Source organism: Pieris rapae, chromosome 11, assembly GCF_905147795.1.
Source record: "Pieris rapae chromosome 11, ilPieRapa1.1, whole genome shotgun sequence".
Classification (NCBI taxonomy): Eukaryota; Metazoa; Arthropoda; class Insecta; order Lepidoptera; family Pieridae; genus Pieris; species Pieris rapae.
Window position 1 is genome coordinate 6460454 of NC_059519.1, and position 27602 is coordinate 6488055.

General features: G+C 32.2%; 2 protein-coding genes across 4 annotated transcripts; one reads left to right on the forward strand and one right to left on the reverse strand.

The window, feature by feature from the left end:
- Positions 1–1469: 1469 nt before the first annotated feature.
- LOC110998757 (zinc transporter ZIP13 homolog) lies at positions 1470–16061 on the reverse strand. The gene is made up of 8 exons (XM_022267534.2): positions 15510–16061; positions 10234–10347; positions 6884–7129; positions 6100–6239; positions 5022–5142; positions 4074–4159; positions 3850–3919; positions 1470–3494 (listed from the first exon to the last, which is right to left on the reverse strand). Exons 1-8 carry the CDS (start codon positions 15688–15690, stop codon positions 3322–3324), a joined length of 1131 nt encoding a protein of 376 aa, XP_022123226.1. The 5' UTR covers positions 15691–16061; the 3' UTR covers positions 1470–3321.
- Positions 16062–17230: 1169 nt separating this feature from the next.
- On the forward strand, positions 17231–27549 carry LOC110998760 (F-box/LRR-repeat protein 2). 3 transcript variants are annotated; one of them, XM_022267540.2, is made up of 12 exons: positions 17231–17492; positions 21237–21361; positions 22239–22407; positions 22576–22731; positions 23020–23169; positions 23551–23711; positions 24357–24462; positions 24646–24847; positions 25462–25629; positions 25946–26000; positions 26410–26558; positions 27396–27549. In XM_022267540.2, the coding sequence occupies exons 2-12, from the start codon at positions 21305–21307 to the stop codon at positions 27529–27531; spliced, it is 1509 nt and encodes a 502-aa protein (XP_022123232.1). In that variant the 5' UTR covers positions 17231–17492; positions 21237–21304; the 3' UTR covers positions 27532–27549. The 3 variants fall into 3 exon arrangements, with proteins under 3 accessions (XP_022123232.1, XP_022123231.1, XP_022123230.1); XM_022267539.2 differs by lacking the exon at positions 21237–21361; XM_022267538.2 differs by lacking the exons at positions 17231–17492; positions 21237–21361 and adding an exon at positions 21805–21989.
- The last annotated feature ends 53 nt before the right edge of the window (positions 27550–27602 follow it).

Genomic DNA, 27602 nt, shown 5'->3' on the forward strand with positions numbered 1-27602 from the left:
CATACATGTTAAAGTATATTGTTAAAAATCTCGAACATTCACCTCTTGAAATACGAACTAAAGTCTTAACGATTTTCAACTTTTATTTCCCTTAGTAATTAACGGACGAAGCCATTATTAAATTTATTTTTTATTTGGTTTATCTTTAAGGTGTTTATGTACTCCATTTTAACTATAAGAATCTCCTACAATTTTCTATCTACTGCCAATCATTGTAGGGAAAATAAATGTATTTCCTAATTGCAAGAATGTTTATTTCTTACACATCTACACTGTCTTCACGTTAGTTATGATTTATGAAATTTACACTTTTGTGAAACGTATCACACAGTTTTTTTTATTTTGCAAGAAGTTTCGTAATCAATATTTACGTTATTGATCTCGTGTACTACCGTAAAATACGGTAATTGCAATAAAGCCTATATTATCTTGGTGCCATGACATGAATGTCTCGGAATATCCGGTCCATTTTCTAAGCTGTGTTTTGTTTTTTCTAACAATCGATATTAAGGAATGTAATAGTTTGTATATCATGTAACTTTAAATAAAGGTATCTATGAAAACGCGACTTTTTATTAAATATCCATTTGACTTTACTAGTACACGCTTTACGTGTTTGTTTCTGATCGTTTACTCTAATATAATTTACAGAATTTTAAGAATTTATGCTCTAAAGAAGAACAATCTAAGATATCGATCCATTTTTGCAACCATTACATATAATTAAAGAACGAGTGCAACTAATTTCTATGCTTTGTCCTTTATAATGTATTAAAATAATTCATGTTGAGTTGGCCCCAGCAAGAAGTATATAAATTACCAACAGAGCAATACTTATGGAAAATTGCTTGGTCGAACATAAAAAGCGTATAAACCGCGCGCGCCCGTAAACGCAGTACGTAGTCTGTACGGAAAGAGACGCAAGACGTGCCTATAAAATCGATTTTTATTAATCTAGATATTTTTCTTCAAATGCAAACACTGTGTTGGTCTACGACTTAAAAATGTTTTACGTTATCTTATGGAAATCAGAATTGAATATTGCTATCATATTAATTTTTCACATCCTTTCAAAGACTATAAAGTCTTCGCCAACTATTACAAGCCCATAATTATTTATTTTAAATACACCATATTTCCATCGTACATCTAGAGTTCCGTCTGATACTTTAGATCTCAAGGTGCACAATAAATAATTCACAATTTGTTTTAGGTTTTGTATTACCTTAGGAATATTACTGTAGGTTCATAAAAAGGCATTCAGGCATTCAAATGGTGCACAGTCGAGAATACATTGACAGTAGGCCTCAACAATAAGCCGCACACTTCTGCACTGTTTTGTTAGGTTCATCATTATCCCTTATTATTGTGTGCCTTACAGTCACCTATAGCACCATAAAACTTGTTTAGCATTCCCCCTATTTTATAAAATCAATGTTTGTAGGTTGGTATAAAAAAATAAAATAAAATTTCTTCAATAAACATTTTATTAATAACGGATTTATACATGGCCATTAGGTATCACAATTTTTGTCTTTATCACTTAAAATGGCTTACTCATTTATATTATTAAGATAAAAGAATTATGTATAAATGTAATCCATATGTCGCAGGCAGCTTAATTAGTCGTTCAATTAACAGCCTAGCCGTTTAACTAGCGGCCGCCGGCGACGGCGCCGTTAAGTTGAAAGGCTAGGCTGTTAATTAAACGGCAAATTAAGCTAGTCGCCTACGACACATAAAAAATACATAGTTAAAATAATAGTTACGTAAAGATTTTTTAAAACCGATTCTATTTACACCGTCGGATATATCTTTTTTGGTAAAAAAAAAATTGCAGAAAAAATTACGTCATAGAAAGTTGGCAATTTTTAATTGCGTAAAATGAGTAACCTGAACTATGACTTACATCCGTGATTTTAACACTTTAATCACAAAGGGATGTTTTTTATATAGTGGAGTTTGCACTAAGACTAAATGCAATGAATTGGCTATTTACATATTGTTTAATGCTTACTGTAAGGTGTTCAAAAAAACCCGTTAAAAAGTTCCGTATTGTTAAATTTAGTGCGAACCGTGAAAATGTCTCATGCTAGTGACAGTTTATTCGCACTAAGAACAAGATTCAGAGTCGACAACAACATTACTTACGTACGTCAAATTATTGAATTGTAACATACGTGAGTTATATCATGTTCTGTGACTTTTAAGTTAAGCGGTACGTATGACAGCCGAATGTCAAATCCAATACGTTTTTGACATATGTCAGATATGACAACGTGTACGTGAAACATCTCTAACGGGTAAAGGCTTCAACTAAGATTATTGTACATCCTTACACAAAGCAAAAACCTTTAAAACTATCGATTAAAATATTCCATTTTCATATAGTGGAGTATTTAGACAACTTATAACTACTGGCATACTTTCCATAGAGCAAAAAATGTCAACGTTATAGATAAAGTACATCTCTATTCGTAACATCGTGAATATAATTAGACGGAAAGAGACGAAAGAGAATATTGCAATTATTGAGTTAGTTTAAAAATTCCGTATATTTTTCATCAAGACTTTTCAAGACAAGACAAGGCTAGATTTAGGTGCTCTATGGATTTAACCCGCACTTTGAGCTTAAAAATAATACATTTTAAAGTGATTATTTATATCACTTTGCCGGTAGCTCGATGATTAAATATATGGATGACTAGTTTATTTATGTTTTACATAAAATCATGTTAAATTACATAGGGAAGCACTATTTATGCGCATCTCCATACCACTGCGTGTGATCTTAAAGGGTTATTAATTATAATTCACTATAAAAAGCTTTTTTTGTATTAAAAGTTTTCTATGGCATTGGTATGAAATAACACTTCTGGCAACTTGGTCCAAGTGATGTAATAATAAATATATGGGGCCGATGGCCAGACTTATTTTTGATTCTTTCGAGCTACCGACATTGTGAACTAAAACTAAATTTTTTCCAATAATACTTACGTGTCCTTGCGGACGTATCAAAAAATATTTTTTTGTATATTTTTGTACATTTATTTTACACTAGGACTATTTAGATGACTGATATGGGTGGGTTCACAATTTCAATAATATTGATACAGAATGATTATAAATGAATGTCCGTGGTAAATATCTGATTAAAACGCGTTTATACAATTATATATTTTGAATTCAAGTTAACCACCACGCGTTGTTTCTTAAATAAAATTGATTAATCGATGCAGAAAATAACGTATTTTTATCACATTTTCTTAAATAATTTTCCTCGGTATTCCCAAGATTTATTCTTTCTTGCCTTGAAGTAGTCTAGCAGTAGTGCGTCATAAGGGCCATAAGTAGTATTCCACCGAGTAGCGCTGCCAGGTGTTTCAGGGACTCCCATCGGTCTTCCTCCCTTAGCAAATCGGGTAAGACAGTGATGAGGGCTATATGGAGGAACCCGCCTGCTGTAAAGGGAGTTATCCATGATGTTCGGGCCTCTGGAAATAAACATTTTTATGTTAACCGGTTAAATTGACCAAAATCAAAGGTCCCGGCTGAATTATATTGTATTAGGTTCTTAATAACAACATCGGCTGTTACGACTATCGGTTTTGACGACCAAATATGAGTAGTTCTTCGTTATAGCAGATTTTGACTGTATATTTTTGTACAATATTGCATGTCTCATCCCCCCCCCCCCATTTAAATGAGTGCATAGAAATTCCATTGGTGCCGAGCCAAGGTTCGTACGTACGAACTCTGGAACCGTTCGTGCGAACGAACAACCAAACTCACACATACATAAATATTTTTTCAACAGTTCAGAATTATAATTTGATAATTTTTATATACCTATAGCATTACTGGCTCCACTGAAGATGACAGCTGTCATGGCGCCGATCAGACCAGCCGATGCTGTAGCCTGGAAATAAGTGCGTATTTATTTAAAAAATAATAATAATAATCCGTCTGTAATATAGCATAAAGAATATCTTCTTAATTTAAAAAGACGAATAAGAATATTTAATAGGTATTTAATTGTTATACGGAAAGCGAAAGAATTGTTTTAAACTCACCAATTGTGCTTTAGCTGCCTCCCAACGTGAGAATCCACTCTTCAAAAGAATAGCAAAGTCGCCGACTTCATGAGGTATTTCGTGAACTAAAACATTATAAGTAAAATTAGTATATAGTTAAAATAAATACTATGTCTACAGCATCAGATGTGAACCACGAATAGACCTATACAATAAATTATTTATTGAAGTGAAACTTCCTTAGGCGGATGAGGGTAAACATTTTACGGATGAAACGCAATAATAATAATAAAAGCGTCACGAAGATGTGCAGCGATTTTGTCGAAGAAAAGGGAGAGACAGATTGAGAGAGTGAGAAAGGGCGAACGTTCATTTTGTTAAAATGTTTGAGCAATCAAGCTGATTCTTAAATATTTTAAACGCAAACGATGTTTAAATATAATATATATTCTACGATACTCTAATGGCAACATCTTAAAGTGCTCTAGCCTTGTTTCGTATGTTGGGATCTCATTTTTTGAGATACAATTGGAAAATAGTACACATAATTTTTTGCAAGAAGCCTTATAATTGTAATAAAAGGTTTAAGATTTTGATTAGCGTTGTGACATTTATCTTTAATGCCTTAGCACATAAAACAGTATTCTATGTAGTTTAAATCTAAATGCAGTATAAACTCCAGTCTAAAATACACTTTAAGACAAACTACTACTAAAGTAGTAATAAAAAACAAAAGAAAGTAGTAATAAAAAATTACTACTACTAATAAAGTAGCAATTTACCTAATTGAATTTTTTAATAGAAAATTTAAATAAAATATAAACTTTTAAAGAGCACATTCAAATTCGTATCTTAAGTCACAATCTCGCTGTGAGCGCTATGATAATGTCGAATTTATACTGAACAGATGGTTTGACACCTCTTGAAACTAGATTTAAGTTTGATTGACAGTCGTTACAGATTCTTATTAATAGCGATATAACTCACCGAGTATAGCGAACGTGGTGAGTAATCCCACTCTGAATCCCACCAGGAAGGACCCGCCAACAGCCAAACCGTGTGTGAAGTTGTCTATGGAGTTCGCCATTAGATTTAAGTATCCCGCAACCTAAAATAAACAATATTAAAATTTGCATTCAACAAAATATTCTTCTTCTACTTAATGTTCTCCAGTATGTGACAGATCGTAGTGAATAAAAAGAAAAAAAAATATTCAAATTCATTTATTCATGTTGGTAACATGGTTGGTGCATTATGCACACTTATGAACGTCAAAAAAGAAAATGTATTGAAATACTTCTAATTTTACATTTGCTAGTTCTCAAATCACGGGCGCAGAACGGAAGAGAAGAACTGGCAATAAACTCTCCGCCACTCTTTTTTTATTAAACGAAGTTCTTTAACGGATGTAAATGAATTTATTACTCAACGTTTCTTTCTAGTTGTGGGCAGACTTTTGAAGATTATTATGAAGTCCAAAATTCCTTATGCAAAAACCAATATTTTAGGCTCCTCTCTTTCGAATTGACCGATCAAACAGTACTTATCCAGAGTTGGATATATTCGGTAGTGAGCAAATCGGTTTTAAAGAAAGGATTATACTCGACCTTGAACCTAATCCACTATTTTAATGTTTTTTGTGCTTAGCAAAACATTGGCATATTCATTGTATTTTTAGTTTATCTTGTATATTTTTTTTTGCAACGTTTACCTAATGTGTCATACATTTTAGATGAAACAGTTTGTAAAATATAAAAGTTTATAGTACCAAATCAACCTTATTTGTTTTATAGAACAGGGGGCAAACGAGCAGGAGGCTCACCTGATGTTAAGTGATACCGCCGCCCATGGACACCCTTAATGTTAAAACGCTAACGTACGTAGCCGTAGCCGGCTTTTGAATTGATACGCTCTTTTCTTTAGACGGAAGACCAATTAGCCGCCTGAGTACAAGAATAAATATTGAAGAAACACCACTGGATTATTAAAAATTATAGTACATATACTTTTGGGTGAATTTTTCAGAATGCTAGCAAAATTTTTGTTACAATAAAAAAATCCTCACATCTTTCTTCTCGCTCTTCTCCTTAGTTGCCTGTAGTGTTTTCTCCCTCGCCTCACGTAACAAACATCTTCCCATCCATCGGTTCCCTTTACACTTCACTACACCGTTGTTACCGTTAACACTACTGCAGCAGCCACCACCTGACGACATTTAAAAAATATATTATGGAACATCAAGTACCGTTTGATAGTAATTAGTGCTTCAACGAATTGTAACTCGTCTGACATGACATGATATGACCAATCACAAACAAAATGAGCCTTTGTTCTGTCTTTTGTTTTAAACACTGCCATCTTTGCCACGTCTGTCTTTATTCATCACAGCATAAACACAATTTGAAAGAAAGAGACAAATGGTGCTTCAGTTAAGATGTGATATACTTTTTATGAATAAATGGTTAATATGGTAGATATGATACTGGTCATAAGAATATTCATATAAAATCTAATTTTATTTGTTTATTACTTTTAAGCAGTTTTTAATAAAAAAATCTCAACTTTCAATACCTATTCTGTTTGCCATCAAAATAGCGTTTATTTATTTGGATATTTCCTGCTACACACCAGAGCTATCCATTATTGCACTATCGGAGCCATTACTCCCATACTGCTAAAATCATTAAGCTAAGTCAGCTAAGTCTCATTCGTGGATTTGAATCTATCTATATATAATAAATCGAATCCATATGCAGACCCATGACATCAGTGTTTTAAAGATGCCAACAATAGCTATATACAGCATAACTTCTACATATTATATTATATAGAATTTACCAGCAACTTACCTTTAGTATTATTATTAAAAACGCATGTATCGTAGAGCTGTTTGGCTGTAACACCATTGCCACAGACCGCACCCTTTTGTTTCCTCTCAGCTTGCAGTAACTTCTCTATCTCTTCTATCTCTATGTGTTGTACGGAGCCCTTTTCCTCTTCTTCTTCGCCAGCAGCGAAAAGTTTTTCCACTATTATGAAGACCAGCATGCCCATCAGACACCAGAGACCGCATTTCATTGATACGTGTTCCCCATCTAAAATGTGTGGTAGTTGAAATTAACAAAAAAAGAACACGTTTTCTACATATAGTTTTAAATACTGGAATAAGCATTTTGGACAACAAGAGCTAGCATTAGAAAATAACTCTCTATCTCTAATCTCTCTCAATGGCAGAGGCGGGCTCGCGGGCCTCTTAAAAATTTGTACGATCTTTTCTTAAAATATAAATTTGTTTGGAAATGCAGTCAAAACCGTTTACGACGACATCGTTAGAACAACATACCGCATATATTGACCAAAATCAAAAGTTCCGACTGAATTATATTGTATTAGGTACTTCATACCAACGTCATCGTCTGTTACGATTATCGTTTTTACGACCAAATTTGAGTAGTCCCTTCGATGTCGTTATAACAGATTTTAAACGTAATTCAGCGGGCAGATGGTTCTACAAAGCGGTGCTGCGCGAAAAAAACTGCATCAAAACCGTACCTATAGTTGTCGGGACGATACGGGTGAAATTTCGTATTCTGCCTTGACGTAACTCAGCTCCATGTATTAATCCGAACTCCTCTGAATACTCAGGGGTAAATGCGGTGAGAGACAGAGATTAACCCCTTCCACCTTTCTTACTCACAGTTTTGCAAAACAATATTTTCCAAATGTAGCAATAAGTTTTCATTGAAATTCCTCGCTTTTTAAATTCTATGTTGTTTTTAAGAATTAATAAATATTAATTAGTAACAATTGCTAAAATTTTGCCGAGTTTTCCTTTGCCGTTTGCCATGTTTTATAAAATACCCTTCGTCATAAAACTTTATTAATTTACTAACACAATTTTTAGATCTAGATCTAGTTATTATGATTAAAGAGAATAACTACTTCAAATTAATAATATTTCATACCAAGTGACGGAAAAATATATAAATTTTGCAAGTATATAAAATAACAAAAGCATTTTACGGATAAGTATCAGAGTAATAATGCGTTTTCCGCGGTCATCGACCCAGATGTCAATAAGCTTGAAGATAAGGAAAGGATAAAAATATATTATAAACTATAGAGTAAAATACGCTTCGATTTTCTTCATTGTGATATCTATATAATATTCTATAGTATATTGGCTTCAATAATGATAACATAATGATATTTTGTTTCAATGACAAAGTTAGTTGATCTAGTGGTGTTGGAATCCGACAGACAAAAATAAACTTGACATACCCAGAACAGTTTTGTTATCAATACGGATATAATAAATTTAAAAACATACAAACTTATTGATTTTAGAACTATAGCTTATAAAAAAGGAAAAGTTTTATTTGTGATAAAAGAATTATATTATTTTAGAAAAATATAACTGCTCTGTATCTACAGAATGATATTCCAATTTAATATCGACGTTATTGTCTAGCGATATTCACATTTACTTTTAATTGCACTTGAAACACAAAACCTCAATGAATCATCTCAATCAAATGACTGTACGTAATAGTTTATATTGTTGATAAATTTGCAACACAAAACTTCAACGATCAACATTACCATATTAGTATCGCGTGGCTATAATTTATACAGTATTTAATTATATCGCCTTTTTCTAACGAAATTTATTTTATAGTTCACGTAAAAGTATATTTATTTAAAAGTATTTTATGTATATTTTATTATGATTTCTAAACTAATATAATATTATATACATATATATATAATATACCATATACAAGTGTTTGTTTTTGTTGTAGCGACGAACGAGAAATTCTCTTGGTTGGTTAAGAGGTGTTCTAAGGAGGCTATATAACACGTCATGGTATAGGTTAATCGTGAAAAATTGCGGGGCACAGCTAGTAACAACTATTTGCACTGAAACTATAAAAAAATTAAAGTTTTTGTTTCATTGAATGGGCTCCAAAACGACTGAAACTATTTGAAATCCTTCACCATTAGAACCTCACTCAAGCTATAGAATATTTTCAAATATGTGGAAAAATACCAATAAAATTCCCTACAACTCATCAAACCAGAAAACAATTACCCATCATGTATGCTTCGTAAATTATTATTGATAATAGAGCAAAAAAAACCATATGTATTAAATAAATACCCAGCCGTACGAATGGTATTGTACAATAGATATGAAAATATAATATAGAGTACAAAAAATGGTTCAACATTGTTACAGTCAAGTGTTAAAAGTCAATATGTACTTTCATTATATTTATGTATATTTCTTTTTTTTGACATTCATAAGTGTACATGATGTTACCCATATGAATAAATGATTTCTTAATTTGAATTTAACACAATATTTGCCTAGTAACTTATGTAACCTGCTTTTATTGTTTTTATATGTATGATTTTGTGTAGGTAATTAAATAAATATTTATGAATCTAACAAAAACTTAAACGAATATTTAATGAGGAAAAAATACACTTTACCAACCACATTTGTATCTATAGTTAAATCATTTATCTCACGTAGATAGTATATCATCTGCTGCCTACTTCCGAAATCATGTTAATCCATGCTTTATTTTTTTATTTTAGGCGTGAAGCTTATATAATTAAATTTTTTTTTGCCGGGAAATCGTTCGTAATAATTTATCAAGTTTTAGGTAACCCGGTAATAAGAAAAAGTTATATTTGCCAAAGATGTTCAAAATCGAAGTTGTAGGTTTTTTACAAAGAGATGAAGTCGCAATAATAGCTTAGTTTAAATGGCCTATTTGTCGTGTTAAAAAATCCGGAATTTCAGCGATTTCCGTATCAGCGCATTCATAGCAATGGCATTGAATTGTTTCGATTTAAATGTATTGAACTTGCGGGTGTATTTACATATTACGCCAATAACAATGATTCTCTATCGGCAGAAAGTTTTATTACTAAGACTTCATTAACAATTTTATAATTACAGAATAATAGAGAGTAGAGACTTATGAACTACTTATGAAGAAAGAAGTTAAATTTTTCTCATCTTTACAAAGTCACTTCCTGCATTTCGTAATTTCCAACTACGTAACATTTAAAAAAATTAAGAGGAAGATTAATGTGTTTACCAAGACATAAAGTATAATAAATCGCTAATTATAAGTCTTAAGACTATTTTAAAAGGCAAACACCATTGGCATAAATTATCACTTACCTTTGGTACTGGCAAGGTCATGTTGCCATGCTTCTGGTAGAAGGTGGAGAAAGACATCCCCTAGCAAACCACCGACGGCAAAACTCAACAGGATCCTTAGCGTCGCCGCACCAGCTGAAAAATACGAGAATGTTCTATAATTCAATAGGAATGACTTTAAATGTTAAAATTTCACTTCACGTTGTTTATAGTGAAAGAAATATCTTCTGTTCGTCTAAAGTCTAAACAACTAATTAAAAGCATCGATTTAATTTTAATCTAAATTAATGGCTATTTAATCGAATATATAAAAGATAACCTTTATCGTCCATATTATCGTAAGAATTATTACCAATTTATGGATGTAAAGTGATTTGATAGCATCTATTGGTTTTATCGCAAGATTAAAAAGTTTTGATTTGTAATACGTGTTTGCTTTCGTAGTATTCATCAATAAAGAAAGAAAAGTAAATTAGCGGCTACAACGCTTTTTAGGTCTGGGCCTCAGATTTCTGTATTTATTTCATGATCATTTGTCAATCTAATAGACAAGCAGGGGGTCTATCAAGACGGCTTAACAGTAGTGTATGTAGAAAGTCGAAAACTAAATTTGTATGAAAATGACAGCTAGTAGTTGGTACCAACTGTCGACACTAGCTGACATTTTGGGTATAATGAAAGCTGGTTTCTTCACGATGTTTTTCTTCACCGTTCGGCCGAATGTTGAACACTGAAGTCATTACTGCTCGTATTGAACTAGTACATATCTACATATATATCTACATATATATATATAACATACATATATAATTAAATAGCGATAGCATATCGAATTGCTACTCTACCCTCTTGGTTTTATTATATTATAATACCGTACCGAGTTTGTTGCCATGGTTACCATTTCCTATACGTAAAAAGCAATCTTCGTTTTATAGTTTTGTTAGAAAGAAACTTTTGTCGTCTTATTCTTAAACGGGAGGCCGCAATTTCGTCATATTTATTTACAAATTGGCACGTGACTGATGACAAAACTATCGCTTTTTCAGACTTGAGAACAGCTGTGCTGTGTTTCATCTGCGTTCATTTAAAATTAACTTTAAAACCTTCCTATATGGGTTTAAACCCATAGTCAGAGATTACAGCGTTCAAATAACAAAAGAAAATGTAGTTTATATTTATTTTTTAATATCTGTAATGTGTTTGTTTGAACCTTAGAACTTTGGCTGTTTTTTATGTACTAGGAAGCTGTAATTTCGGACATCTATTCATATTTAATTAGCAGTGTTAGCCTTGTGGTAATCGTGTGCGAACTGAGCACCAAACCATATGTCTATTTGCGCATTTAACACTGCTCGAACCTTATTATTAAACGTATCAGGCAACTATTAAAAAAAAAACAAAATAAAACACGAAACACATAGAAATCTGAGACTACTCCTAGAGGTTAAGGTTGTAACGCCGTTGGTATATATTCGTCTTTAATAAATTTTAAACCGCGGTCATTCAAAGATACGAGAACAAAGAGGTATTTTAAAATACCTTGCAATATCGGTCAATCATCAATACAGCCACTGAAGAGAACGACTACCACTTATCTCTCACGTAGAGATAACTATAGATAACTTTAACGAAGGTTAAATTAACAGGTTTAGAATCAAACCATACGACAAAACTACATACAACAATACTAGCGGGATTTTCATTCATTGGCCTAAGATGCTTATTTTAGAAGCGAAAGGTTATATTTGGTTGGGAAAAAAGTCTTTTCGCATTATAGTATATGTATATGAACTTGTAATCAAATCTCTTTGGCTATACAATTTGTATCTGGCTGGTATTGGGTACACAAAAAAGCTCGATATTTGGGTACCTCACGAGCTCACTGAAACCTAATGAACCATGTAGTCATTTGTGATTTTTTATTACGACGTAATGAAAACAACCACGTGAGTGGTGGGATTGGGCATTATTCATATGAGCTGTTACTACTAGGCAGGACCATCGATTCTGAATTCAACTGCGAACAACTGATGAAATTAAAGCAGGAAGTTGCGAGAAAGTTGCCGGAATTAATTAACAGAAGGGGTGTGATTTTTCGTCATGATAACACTAGACCTCACACATCTATACCCACTCAGCAAAAAAGAGAGAGCTTGTCTGAAACCCTGAAATTTCTATAGCAATGGCATCATGACCCTACCTACAAGATCGCAAACAATTATCGAAAAAAAAATGGTATCTACATAGTTTAGTTAAATGTAAATAAACTATACGTATTAAAAAATGTTATGAATTTTCTTGAAAAATGCGTAGAATCTTTTTCCCTAACCTAATATATAGGAATAGTTAGAAAAAATAATAATAAAATAAGGTATACTCGAGAGGGGTTTTGTTGGTTAAAACCTTTGTAATAATCAAGTTCTTAACACAACAAACTAAAAACCAACAACCGTGCTTCGCTGAATTGATACTTAATCATAAAAAGATAATGTTAATTCCTTAGATTCGATAGAGGAATCTAAAAAAAGACGAAGGTTTCTGAAACAGGTTTTATGATTGGCATCTGTGGCACTTGTGATAGGCTACAGAGGGTCAGTGCTTAGTTATCTTTAAAATACCTATGACATTACACTCGAAAGTTAAAGTTAGAAAGTTATTATTATAATTATAAACTCGCTGGCAACGCGAATTTCGTTTCGCGTTAATTATAATATTTACTTCGTCTATTTTTTCGGATTTTAGCGATATACCAACATTGAACATATTATTATGGAACATTTTGCTATGCTACCTTAGTGCTCGCTTTTCCGGAATAAAAATTGAAGTCAAAATTTTTCTCGCCATAAAAACTTTCCTCAAAGTTCAAAGAATAAATATATAAAAGATAATCGAATTGCCAGCCTATCTCTATCTCAAATATCTATATAAATTTTTATTTATATAGATATTTAATAATACGGTACCTTATGGCTGCAATGATAGCCGATGAAAATGTTTTTTTTATTATTCAATAAATATACACAACCAATACACTAACTTAAATTATGAATTAAAGCATTAAAAAGTACAATAAAATCAAGACTATGATCTACGCGTGCTTTAGTTCGATAATCAGCTGTAAACGAATCTTATAGCTACGTTAATCGTAGTTTAAATATAAATGTTATTTGTATCAATTAATTTTGTTACTGAAATATTTTACACGACAGCTGTTACTGTCATATCATGCTAGTTATTTTCATCAAATAATCATGTTTGTACAATTATTTAATGTTTCACATCACGTAGTGGTTATCTCGGCATGCCAGTCTTAGAGTTATCTTCTTTGATCCCTTAATTCTTTCTTATATTGATTTCAATAGTAGTGATACTTGTAGTTTTTTTTAATCTATTATTTTTCTTAATGATCGAATCTATTATTCTTAAGAATAATAGATTCTTATAATATAATATACTGCAAAAAGTTAAATCTCAAAAGATCATACTCTTAAATAGCATAGAATATTTAACTTGACATAATAGAGTCAAGTTTCAATGTTGTTAATGTTAAGTAAAAGTTAATTTTTGATTTGAAATATATGTTTTTTTAGACTTGAAATAAATTCTGTCCCCCTGCAGAAGATAATTAGTCATTATAAATAAATTCCAGGGCAAAGGCAATCTAATCCAGCTATGTTAACAACAATACTTTATAGTATGTACGTTTATTATTGATAAGTTTAAATATGCTACATCATAGGCTAATACAATGTTGCAAGCATTTATCAGTCAGATAGATATCGGCAATCTTGAGAGAAATCATTCAACATTGCTTAATTTTATTTCAAACTGATAGAGGTCATACTAAAATTTCCTCACTAGTAATATAATAAAAAAACCCATTTTGTTGCATTTATTACACACATTACCTGTTAACTCCCCAAAAACAACATCATCCCAATTTCACTTTCAGTAACACCTAAGTTGTAACTTAAAATACCAGTGCTTTAAAATTTACAGCCACTAACCATCATATCTTTTAAAAAAGCATTGAACAAAGAAGTTTTAGTTGCATATAAGCTGAAGAAACAGACTATACTGAAGAACAGGATTTATATGATATTTAAACAAGATATTATTCAACATACATACAAGCATAACCAAGTCATACAGATGGAAAAGTATTCAAAAGCAAATTATATTTTTAGTAATTTTCTAAAACTGGTATATAACAATAATTGTTATATTTTTATATCACATACCTGTACAGTAATAATAAATAATAATTAATTAAAAGATACACTACAATTTACATGTCAACTTTCTAATATGGAGGAAAACTGATAATAGCCATTAAAACTATCATCTGTTGATATAGCTATAATCAAGCTATAAACCTTTTGATAAACTGTATTGGACTTTATGTTGCTTCCTGTAATTAAGGAAATTATTTCATAAACATGTATTAGTTCCCATAATTGTCATGATCAGGGTAAATAACTTGAAGTGTAATTTTAAATGTAAAATTTAAAGAATTGAAATAATTTTTGTACTAAAATCTCTTGTTCACATGTATAGTACATGTTAAGACTCCTCCCAATAATTATTATAAATGTATTATTTCAATTAAGTATTGAATTCCCAATTACCAAGACAAATAAAACATCAAATAGATATATTTTTACAAATAATGATGTTTTCTTTTTTCACATATAGAATTAGAGATTTTCTCTGCATCATACCATATTAAAAATCTTAAATTAATTTAAACCTCTACGTTGTTTATAATATCTAATATCAATTCTTACACTTTTTCAATACATATTTAATAGATAAAAATGTTTGGTTACTGTTGGTAAATAGCTTACTTATCTCTGTTCCTATTGTGTTTGTGTAAATAATTCATATTTTATCAGAATGTAGGTAATTTGGTCAAGCATGTATGATTGATATGGGTTTGATATGGTCTATTTTGCAGTAAATGGATGTGGGTAAAATCACAAACTCCCTAAGGCTATACACATTACTGCTTATGTTTTGATTTTGTTTATTATTTATGGGAAGTAGGTAATAAGTATTTTTTACCTTCCCACAACTTATAATTAATATGTAAAAATTGCAGCTATAGTTTAAGATATAAGTATATTTTGGTTCATGGTATAAATAATAGCGACACTGCCCGCATTATTTTTTAAACTAATAATCTCTTTGTTACAGTGTCGCACGTGCACGTCTTATAATAATAATAGTCTGTCAACTGTAATGACTTGTGTTAAAAGAAAATTAAAAATAGATTAGAACTAAAATAAAATACCTACCTCCATCTTTAAACGACGCTGTTTCGTTTATTGGGATGATTAGTAGAGGCAAAATTCCACTGAGTCCAACCAATACGGAAGCTAGAGCCGCAAACAACCATGGGTGTTCATCTAATTCTTCAACAAAACTATAAAAATATTCTGGAAAAATTCCCGCCACAACAGCTTCTCCGGTTTCCATTCTTACTTATTATACTTCCGCGAAAAATAATGGTAAACAAAGGTTTTATCACAAGACAACGAACGTTCTAACGTTTCATTATTTATTATAATGCCGCGGAGACGAAATAATCTTCACTGAGACTGAAAACGTTTGCGACCTTATCAAATTATCAGTCCACAGATTGCCAATTCCAATAACATCCCAAGCACAAGATAATATTACTACTAAGGCATTTCCTAACAAAGTTCAATCATTCCTAATTCCATTTTATCGGAAGGGAACTTAATTCTATAGCTATTAGATATAGGCTATAGCACCTGTCTCGTACGACTCAAAACTCGAACGCGATTGCACGTCCACACTAAACGATTATACGAATTGTACGATTGCTTGATGCTTCAGCTTGAGAAAAATATTCAAACTTGTTTGTATTTAATATATCAAAAGCGAAATGATTGAGAAACATCAAAGTCAAAGTCAAATAACTCGCTGTCATAAACTATGACTTTGAAATATACATTACAAAGTACAATAGAGTGTAGGGATACAATAGATCACACTTAAATGCTTTAAAATTTATCTGTAATCGCGACAGGTTTGAAACGAACTTAAAAAATCCTGGAGGTTTACACCTCGGTCCTCGACGCGTATATATTTAGTTATCTAAATATGTTTTTGTGACTCGTCTCTCGCAAATTATTTTGTTTAGCGTACCAAGAATAGTTTAGTTCACAAGTAGTTTAGTTTAGAAGTAATTCTAATCATAGTTTTAATAAACTTGTATAAAAATTTACGGCGCCTGTTTATAAATTAAAGCAACTCTGAAAGCGATCTGCGTGACTGCATTATCTTTATTATTACTACAAAAAATCTATCTTATCTTCATAAGAAAATGAATTGACAATTTTTTTCCAACTGTTATTATTATGTTAACGTTTGTTGTAGGCGCAAGAGGAAAGAAAGAGATATTTACATTATAAAGCATTTTTTTTAATTGTGAGTTAAATTTGGCTAGTTTAACATCAATATTTTTTTATGTCGTGCAATTTTGAGAACGTTTTGCTAGATTATAATGTTTAAAATTTTTTTCATCAAAAAATCCCATGAAATATCCAGGTGTAAATTAATAAATTGTAATAGTACCTACAATGTTTGAAAAGTGATCTACATCCGTCCATCGGCATCAGTGCATGACACGAATGCAATGGGAATACTTGGCACCACACTACAACCCAGTTGAAACGAAATGCCGAACTTATTTTGGCCTGCCAATTTAAATACCAGATACTAGCAATACGCCCCGAATTGCACTATATGGCTTTCTGAGTAGATTCTTTTGATATTTCTTAATGCCTTTAGCGCATCTGCGCATATAACGATTCTAGCCCAATCGCAGATAATTATTATTGTAATAGGTAATTTTTGCAAAAAATGTTTTACCGAGTGTAATCTTTTGCCAATAGCCTAAAATTTTATGTTGTTTTAATTATGAACAGACTTTGCTCAGATACGATAATTTAGTATAGATATTGCTACACTGAAAATCAAACGTTTACCGTGCGTAGTGATAGTAGGGACGCGACGGTCAGTTAGTGAGTTCGCGCCAAAATGCGTTGACGTTTATTTTTTAAGGTACTGTTTTGGGGTACGAGGGCTAAATGCTAATGGTAAAAAAATCGTGTGCCAAGTCGGAAGTGTTGTTTTAGCTCGTTTTGGACAGTTGCCTTAAAATGGATTCCTGGGGTATATTGAATGTGGACAGTGCAGCAGCTATCATCTCGAGAGATGATACAGGTGCCAGTTTCCGGCGGAAGAATGTGGTAAGTATTTTAATTATTACTAAAAGGTGATGTTTAACCTTAGTGCATTTGCACTCACTAAAATAAGTTTATTTCTAACACTACGTACGAACTTAAATATACAAGCCAACATTATAGGTTTATACAAGCATACGAAACATCATACTTAGTAAGTTTTTAGTTTAAATGAATGCTTTTCTTAGTAAAAACTTCCGTTTTTTATTTATATTATAATAATAATAATATTTATATATTTTTGTCAGTTCTTTGAGGAATATTATTATTTTTTATTTATTCTCCTTCATGAAATATAATAAATTGTAACAGCTTTATATTAGAAGAGAATCAATTAGATTATCTTGTTTCTACTTTTTTTGTTTTTATTCTTTTTTTCTCTGGAATAATTCTAATCTGTATTCCCTATTGCCTAGGAGGAGTTAGACGATGTCGATCTCCCAAGTAAAGAAGCGGACTTAATCTAACATAGTTCTATCTATAATAACATAAATAACTATGATTAAGAACCAAACAATTTGTGTCACGAAACGAGATGCGAATAGAAATTAATATTTTTCTAACATTGTTCTGACGTCAATCATCAAGATGTAACATGCCAGTTTCATATTAACAGCCAAAATAAATAAGGAATATTTGGATACCAAATGCTTTTTAAAGATGTATAATTTGGCTAACCAGAAATCTATCAAGTGGAAATAAAAGTGGAAAAAATAAATATTTATAACGCTGCCTGAACAAAATAACAAAAATTGCCCCTTCTTATTTATTTCCTATTTGTTAAATACACGGTACGGAGATATGAATCAAGTTGTTATAATATCTTGTTAACATTATTACAAGCGTCTACATCTTATTGAAGCCAACAGACTAGAGCCAAAGTTAAATTTAGCCGATAATAATTAATTAATTAATCTAACTAGGCGTCACGGTCGGCTTACCCGCTACTCACGATACATATTGACATAATTTGAGTTAAAAAGACACATTATATTTAAACCTTTATTTTATCTAAATTATCACGCAAATTCTAGACAATTTTAGTACAGAAATATATTGAATACTAGCTGAACTGGCAAACGTCGTTTTGCCATGTATATCATTTATGGTTATTGTGCCTCACTCGACTTAGATAGGTATAGTGTGTCGCGGACTTTTTTGTAGATATTTATAAGATCTACAATTACTTAGAACATTTTATGGTTCTATCTTTAATAGTTTAGGCAGGGTACGCAAAATAAGTAACTTTTTTGGTTGATTTTTTACACCTTGTGTCCCTAATATCTTACGGAACCCTATTTTTGTTCAAAATTAAATAAAGCCTATATTACTCGTGGATAATGTAGCTTTCGAATGGTGAAAGAATTTTTAAAATCGGTCCAGTAGTTTATGAGCCTATTCATTACAATCAAACAAACAAACAAACAAAGTTTTCCTCTTTATAATATTAGTGTAGATAATCTATTGCATGTCCAGTTTCTGGAAGGATTTTCAATGTTCTGATAACATCTGTTCGTTTGACATTAGTTTAAATTATTTCCAACGTGTAGATATGATTTACTAATACATGTATTCATTTCCAGTCTTTAAATCATTTAAACTATTCGTATTCAATACTATGTTCTGGAGACTTTTATACATTATTATTAATCCAAGTTGCAAGCAATGTGTTTCAAGCAATGTATTAACTAACATGTTGATCAAAGGGACATTTTCTATAGAGAATTGAGACGTAATCATAGATTCGACCTTCGATTCGAAAAAGAGACATTTGTAGAGCGTTGTTTGATAAGTGATATTGTTTTGTTTTTCCTTTTATTTATAATGCTCTTATATTAAATTTTGACATGTAATATGAAGTGCGCTTGTTTGATTTTGTAGACTTTAGAACGTGAATCAGTGGCAGGAAATACCTGGCGACGCGACGGCCAAGTTTCAAAATGCCAGACGGGAAAAATTACTGGGATATTTGGGATTCCTTTCTTTTTACTGTAAATAGAAAGAAACATTTATGTACTTCTTTCTTGGGAAAAACAGTGGCGCATACAATCATTTTGTCTCTCTTTTTTATTATTTCACCATTAACTAGGAGGTAACAGAAATATCTGACACAAGCCTACACTTTTTGGGTCTTAGACATGCCTCATTCACCGAATATGGAATACGATATTGGGTGAATAGACAAAAAAATCCATTACGATTCCATGTAATTGAAAATTCCATCAAACCTCCCCCACGACACGAGAGTTGCCAGAAGTGCTTACATATTGTTAGTCAATATAAAACAATGTATATGTGGAACTGCAAGATAAATTAATAGGCTGGTAAGTGTTCTAGTGGTAGGCTCTGACACAGTATTTAGGTCTAGGTCGTGTGCGTTTTTAGGTATAGACAGATAGTTCATTGGTGTAAAGCTGGGCATCGAACCAACGGCCTCAGGGATGCAGTGGCGCACGGATACCACTAGGCCAATACTGATCTTAATGCGAAAATTAAAATTAGTATTTATTATATTCCTGTTCGATAACATTACGTAGTAAATAAAAAAATAACTTGAATTCTCATTTAAATAAATATACTTGGTGTCACATCAAATTGGATGAGTACATGACTTGTTTATTACAACTTGTTTACTACAAGTCACAATTAGCATTTTATTAGTTCGCATTCTTCGTCAAATCGAATATTTCACGAAGACATCTGCATTTCATTACTTTTTAAGTGAATTTCGCAATTTGGTTGGTCTCAGTCTGGTAACCTTTTTTATCACATAAAATATTGTCATGTGTAGAATAAAATAAAGAAGCATAAAAATGATAAAGAATTCAATTTAATATTTTTTGCCAAAATATGAGGCAAAAGTCAAGAGATAGTATCCTATCCTATCCTTCGCTTGATCCATCCTGGGGGCTTAGACAAGATGCCATGACACTAATATATGTGTAGAGAGTCGAAAACTATAATTCTAATATAATCTAGAAAAATTATCGACACGAACTGTCATTTTCATATAAATTCAGTTTCATCATTCTGGTCTTGCTGTTCCCGCAATAAGCCTTTCCAATTTTCCAGTTTTCAGTACCTATTAGACAACCTTACATAATTATATTTAAAACCTGCGAGGTTATACAAGATCACTAATATCTATAGTTGGAATAACCAGAAAGTATAAATAACAGTCATTGCATGTTCAAAGTAATTGCTTTTAATCTTAAGTGATGTTTTGGCAAACGGAGTGCTATTAGTCTAATCGATATGAAATTGATTTATTATTATATATTGGCCTTTGATCAAATAACAATAACTAAGGATTAAAATGCATTATTGACTTACGAGAGTGATGGTTCGAACTAATTCTCAACTCGGGTGAGATAAAAAAATTAGTGCGAACTATCACCCGCTTTTATCAAAATACAATACACTTTTAATGTACGGATACGCTTAGCGCTGTTTCGCTTGAAATGAAGACTCATATATACAAATTAACTCTACACAGAGAGTAAGACTTTATGTTAATTACACAAGCAACATTAAAAGGGTTTTGCCTGCGAGAAAGTTTACAATTCTACTAACAACTAAGCTATTTATGACTACTGTTCTACTTTGTGTTTAACAGCAGTTATGAGGTGTAACTTAACTGTTTGTAGCGACACCTCCATCTTTGGCTACTACTAATACTAATAAAGAAGTAAATAAATAGTTGAATACTACTTATACTAAATACTACTAATCTAATATTTTCTTACGCAGGATCTATTAACACATAACAAATGCTTCGGCTTATCTACCTGCACGACCCCTAAGACCACGTCTTCAAAATGGAGGATACGAGTACTGGATATCCCGTTATACCGCTTAGAAGAAAAAAGAGCCAAGTCGGTTTTTCACTTTATACGTAAAAATAGCGTTTCTTACATTTTGCTCCTTAAAATTAAGTAGGCGTTCATAATTACTCTATTATGGATCATTCCAATTCAAGGCTATCTTTTTTCATTAACATATTAGCTTTTATACTTTACTTTAGACCTAACTTTTGTCATATAAAAGGCGGTAACTCCATCTTATGTAATTATTTAATGAAATATTTTCAACAAGTTTCTAAGTAAAATTTACCATTATTAAACAGGCGTTTGAAATTGTTAAAACGCGCGTGGTTTATTTCGCCTCCTCTAACACATATTTACTTTTTATAATTTACTTTTAAAATTCACCATTTTTTATTAAAAATATTTCCGTTACAAAATAGGTTTTAAATAAATTAAAAAGTATTCCAACTGATTCCTACTCACACCGAGCCGACCAGCTGATGCTAAAATTAACTCGTCTTTTCTTAGATACGACCGTGGTTCCTCCCTAATATCAGTAATATTGTGATTTTTTATACATTTGTAGTGATTAAGTGTAGTTATGGATATACCAACTGATGTTTGGGGACAGCTGGCCCTTGAGGCCAGCCAGGTATATTTGACTGAAGGTGGAATGAGGAGTCCTTTCGCTAATACGGTAAACGATGATATTGTTTGCGTTCTTGACCTGTTTACGAATTTCTCTAACCTTTCTACACAAACTTAAAGAGGTTTTAGACTATCTGTAATGCTATAAAACGTGAGTAAACATATAATACATTTGTATGTTGTATGAGAACACAAACAGTTCGAGTTAAGACTGTTTATTGATCTGTGAAAATAGGTAAAAAAATACTTTATCAGCTTCAAAAGCTCGATGGTATCTTATTCGAAAATTTTGTTCCAGACTATAGAAAAGCTGCCTGATAAAGTGTTGCTCAACATATTCTGCTACCTCACACATCGTGAAATATGTCGCATGGCCACTGTGTGCAAACGTTGGCGAATGGTTGCATATGACACGAGATTGTGGACCCATGTCAGTTTGAGACCCGAGATTTCTGGTTTACATGTTGGTAAGGCCATTTTTAATGTTTAAAAAGCTGAACCAATCTTGATAGATTTTGGTGATTCTAACAGGTTTATTATTAAATTATTTCTTAAATAACTGAATAAGCAATATTGATACATAAATTTAGCATATAAGGTTAAAAGTACTACAATGTATAAAATCTATGTTACAGGTTCCCTAGAATCTCTCCTAGCATTGATATCCATCAGATTCGGTCCATCTCTTCGCTATATCGAACTCCCGATTGAGCTGATAACTCACACAGTACTCCATGAGTTAGCTGCCAAGTGCCCCAATTTGACTCATATGTTACTGGACTTCAGTACTGGTAAGAAAACGTTTATTAAAACCGAATTATTTCGAAGCCATGAATTAATCATTGCGTAATATTTAAGTGTTAAGTTATATTTTTGTAATATTAATAATATTTTTTTTAATATACATTAGTATCAATAGCGAGAAATTTGACAACAATTTTTATTCGCTTATAATCGCCCAGAGTTAGTTTTTATCTTGCCTTTTTCTCGTCCTCGATATTCCATATGCCATTTTGTGACCTCATTTATGAAACAACACTTTTGAAATGCATTAGAAGTAATTATTCATTTCGTTTCAGCGATGCAACTCCACGACTTCTCAGAGATGCAGGCGTTTCCTACGAAGCTGCGTTATCTCTGCATTTGCCTGTCAGAAGTCATCTTCATGGAAGGTTTCATGAGGAAGATTTACAATTTTATCAACGGCCTGGAGATATTGCACCTCATTGGTACATATATACTGAATACAATCTCCATTTTCCAAATTCCTTAGAATAAATATTATCAAACTGTTAATTTTTCAAAATTGGCGTCTTCCACAGTCTGCTTCACAAGACATTTTCTCTTGCGAAATTAGTAATCTCGACGAAGGAGATACGAACTCCAGCCGGCCGGCAACGAATCTACTAAAATTGCCCATAGGGTTCCATTTTTCGGCGTCTTTCCTATAAAATAAATGTTCTAAATTCGTAACGTTAATAAATCAAAACATATATATTTTATAATCCTAGAAAGAGTCTTTTATGTTACGTTATATATTAAATAAATTCCGCCTGATGGTTAAGAATAACTATAATCATGACTTACTTTAATCAGCAAATCTCTTCTAGGCACGTATGAGAAGGTAGAAGAAGAAGAGGAGGAGATCTACGAAGTTATCAACGTACACAAACTCAAGTCGGCCACGCCCAACCTGCGCGTGATTAATTTGTATGGGATCAATTTTGTGGACGATTCGCACATTGATGCGTTCAGCTCTAACTGTATCCAGGTATATATTTAATTACTTAATGCGTGTACCACTAATTTTTAAATGTTATTATACTTTCTTAACATATATATGCTAGACTTGCTGAACATGCTGCTGCTGCTATGAAGTACTCATAATAAATATTTTATATGTCCTAAGAATATCCTATGTCCTATAATAGTAAAACCTTAATAATGACAGAAATATGATTGTGACACTAGGTGGGGTACCTACCTTTGTTGTGGGTAGATGAAATTTGTTTCATAGTACATGATGCAATGGATTTCTTAACAAAAGAGATTTTTGTTAAGAAAAATAGCGTTACATCTAATCAAACAAAAGTTGTGTATAACCTTAAATATGCGTATTGGTCTGAGTATTTGTTTAAAACACTTATTTGAGAGTGTGGCTGAGAGTTTTTATTAGCTGGTTTGCTATAGCTTTCTTTCTCCATTCGTTTCTATTTCTTCTATCCACCTTTTTAGGGCACCCTCCTTCTTTTCTTTCTTCCTTTCCATATAGGTCTTTAAAGGACACCTTTATGTGTGCATCTTGCTTTAATATGTATAATAATATAGTAATTTCTTTTTTTCTATATTTTTATGTTTGAAAATATTAAGAGCAAATAATGTAGAGTAAATCAAATCTATAAATTTATGTTTTCAGTTAGAATGTCTAGCAGTGAATTACTGCAATAAGGTAACGGGTTCCACTATGAAGACACTGTTCCAAAGATCGCGAAGACTCACCTGCCTACTTATGAATGGATGCAGTATGTAATCTTAAACCTAAATGCTAATTATTATTCCATAGACATAAGACTTCTATACTTCTATATTGCGTCTGTATTCTATTCACAAAAGTAATGTTGAATCATTGTTACTTAAAAGATGAAGTTACTCCCGATTTTGATGATTCTTTCAACTTGTATTTATGCGAGTTAATATTATTCCAGGTCTTCAATCAGAGTACGTGATGCAGGTGGAGTGGGAAAAGTCTTCAATCCAGGAGTTGGATGTGACAGCTACGGATCTGTCAACTGAATGTTTAATTGACATGCTTAGCAGGATCCCGAACCTTAGATTCCTAAGCGCAGGTCAAATTAATGGGTTCAATGACTCCGTGTTAAAGGCTTGGCTGGAGGCTGGTACTACGAGGTAATGAAATGTATACGAGGTAATGAATAATATATATTATGACAAGTATATTTATTTTCGCCACTGAACTGATACTGTTCAACTGTGTTAAAATATATCCCATTTGAAACATCATAAATAGATTTTAAAACATAACAGTACATACAACCTACAGCCAATAGTAATTGCACCCTTTTTTACAACTTAGTGCGAAAATAAATATAAAAATTATTTAAATACGACTAAAAGTTAAACTTGTTAACTGCCGTATAATGCTTTCAAGGGGAAGATGATAATTTTTGGACCCTATAAGTTTCCTCAGCAATTATAAATAACATTACTGTTCTTAGGTACTATTTTGACATTGGGATGCTCATATCATTGAATTTAAACTATTTATTTAATTATTATTAGCTATTATTTATATGACTCGTTAAGTTAGGTTAGGTACGTTTATAAGTTATCGTGATGCCTAATCATTATTATTATTAACACTTCGTTACATTACAATATAAAAAAATAGTTGAAAACTGAAAAGGAGAGCAACTGACGGCCTTATCGCTTTCGAGCGATCTCTTCCAGGCAACCACTAATACATAAATACACAGAATCTAAACGAATCCATTTTTTTCCAGGAGTCTTTTAGCCCTGGATGTGGACTCATCTGACAACTTGTCGGATGACGCGTTGCATCGCTTCCTGTCTCGTGTTGGGGCACAACTGTCGGGTCTGGTGCTTAGCGGGATGCCCCATATTACTGATCAGCTATGGCAGAGTGTTCTTCAGCTTCTTACTAATGCTAAGTAAATATGCGTGAACACTTGTCCAGCTAAAACGGCTACGATATTTGGCGGTATAGGGGGGAAATATATTATTAGAAGAATCTTAAATAGTTCTTCAATTCCATAAAGATTGTGGCAGATAGTTGCCATAAATTGTACCACCGGGTTTCGAATGCCCAACCGCAAGGTTGAAAGTCTAGCCATCACCACTGCTCACAATCTAAGTTTCAGTAAATCATTTCCACAAAATATGCAGTGAGTTTGGATTTCCGTTAGGAGGGTATAACAAATCAACTTTTTGTACATACCTTCATTACATTTTATAAATAAATTTCAGGATACTAATAATGGGTACACAGGAGAGACTCGGTGTCAACATTCACGTGGACCAGGTGAGAAATAATTGTCATTTATTTACTTTATAAATAAATAATAAATGAGTGGCGCTACAACATTTTTAGGTCCTGGCCTCAGATTTCTGAATCTGTTTCTTCAATCTTATAGGCAAGTAGGTGATCAGCCTCCAGTGCCTGACACACGTCGTCGACATTTTGGGTCTAAGACATGTCGGTTTCCTCACGATGTTTTCCTTCACCGTTCGAGCAAAAGTTAAATGCGCACATAGAAAGAAAGTCCATTGGTGCACAGCCGGGGATCGAACCTACGACCTCAGGTATGAGAGTCGCACGCTGAAGCCACTAGGCCAACACTGCTCATATTTACTTTATACACAGTTAAAAATAGGGTAACAAAAAATCCGAATTCCTTTTAATATGAATTTCAAATATTTTTTTTATTTAGTTAATGGACGGCATTGCCAATAGCTGCCCCAACTTGGAGCGGCTTGAACTGCGCTGGGATCCTGAAAACCTACGTTTTAGTGACAAGAGTCAGAAGGCAATCGATGTTTTGCGAGTGAAATGTCTTAAACTCAAGAGTCTTGTACTAAGGTATGACGTTACTGAACAGGTTTTTTTTAATTTTAGGAAAACTCGGATATGGAAATTACGTGTGTACAGTACTTATGCTTACGAATCGAATCAAACTGTATTTCTATACTATTCTCCCTTCTATTTTGAAGTTACTGTAAGACTTCTATTCGAAAAAGAAAAGTTCAGACAATTTATGATTTCTACTTATGTAAAAAAAATTAGATTAAAAATTTTGATGTAAGAGAACAGTCGTGGGATTTGTTTGCAGTAGTGCTACATACCTATTTATAAAACTTTATGATATATTTTACCGGAATATAACAAAATCCGCAAGTAAATAAATTTCTAAGAAAATTCATAGAAAACTTCCGCTTATATTCCCACATTATAGCGGTTTTAACGAACTTTTTCTTATTTACTACGCCCATTTCTTTTGTTCAAAAAATTGTTTTATTTTACGCCCACATTTTCGCAAATTGATAAACTTACCGAATTCACGCATAAAATAATAAGTAAGCGATAGCCTACTTATTAATAGATTATAGTATAGAATATATATTAATAGATTGGTTAAATAATACACTTACCTAACCTAGACCGTTTAGAATCTTACGAATGGATATCCGTTACTTTACAATTTACCACGAGACGTGGCCAATTGATTTACGAAAATGTGGGCATAAAATAAAACAATTTTTTAAAAAAGAATAGAATGCGCGTAAGAGAAAGTTTGTTAATCCCGCCATAATGTGGGAATGTATGCGGTTGCCATCAACAACTCCATTACTTTTAGATGGTCACATGAGAGTAAAACGTTTCATCTAATTTATTTCATTGTAATCTTATTTATTTCAGTGACGGCCGCTACTACGAGATCGTGAAAGCAAACTTCGAGCGCGCGGATCGTACCACCGTCGTTCGGACATCTACTAACTGCCGTGTTTCCAATTATTACCTCTTGTCTAATTATAAAGATCTTATATTTAATTAAAAACATTTACCACTTTAATTTGTATTTCCTTCTAGGCCTCATATTGTAATTATAACTTACAAAAACCTCCC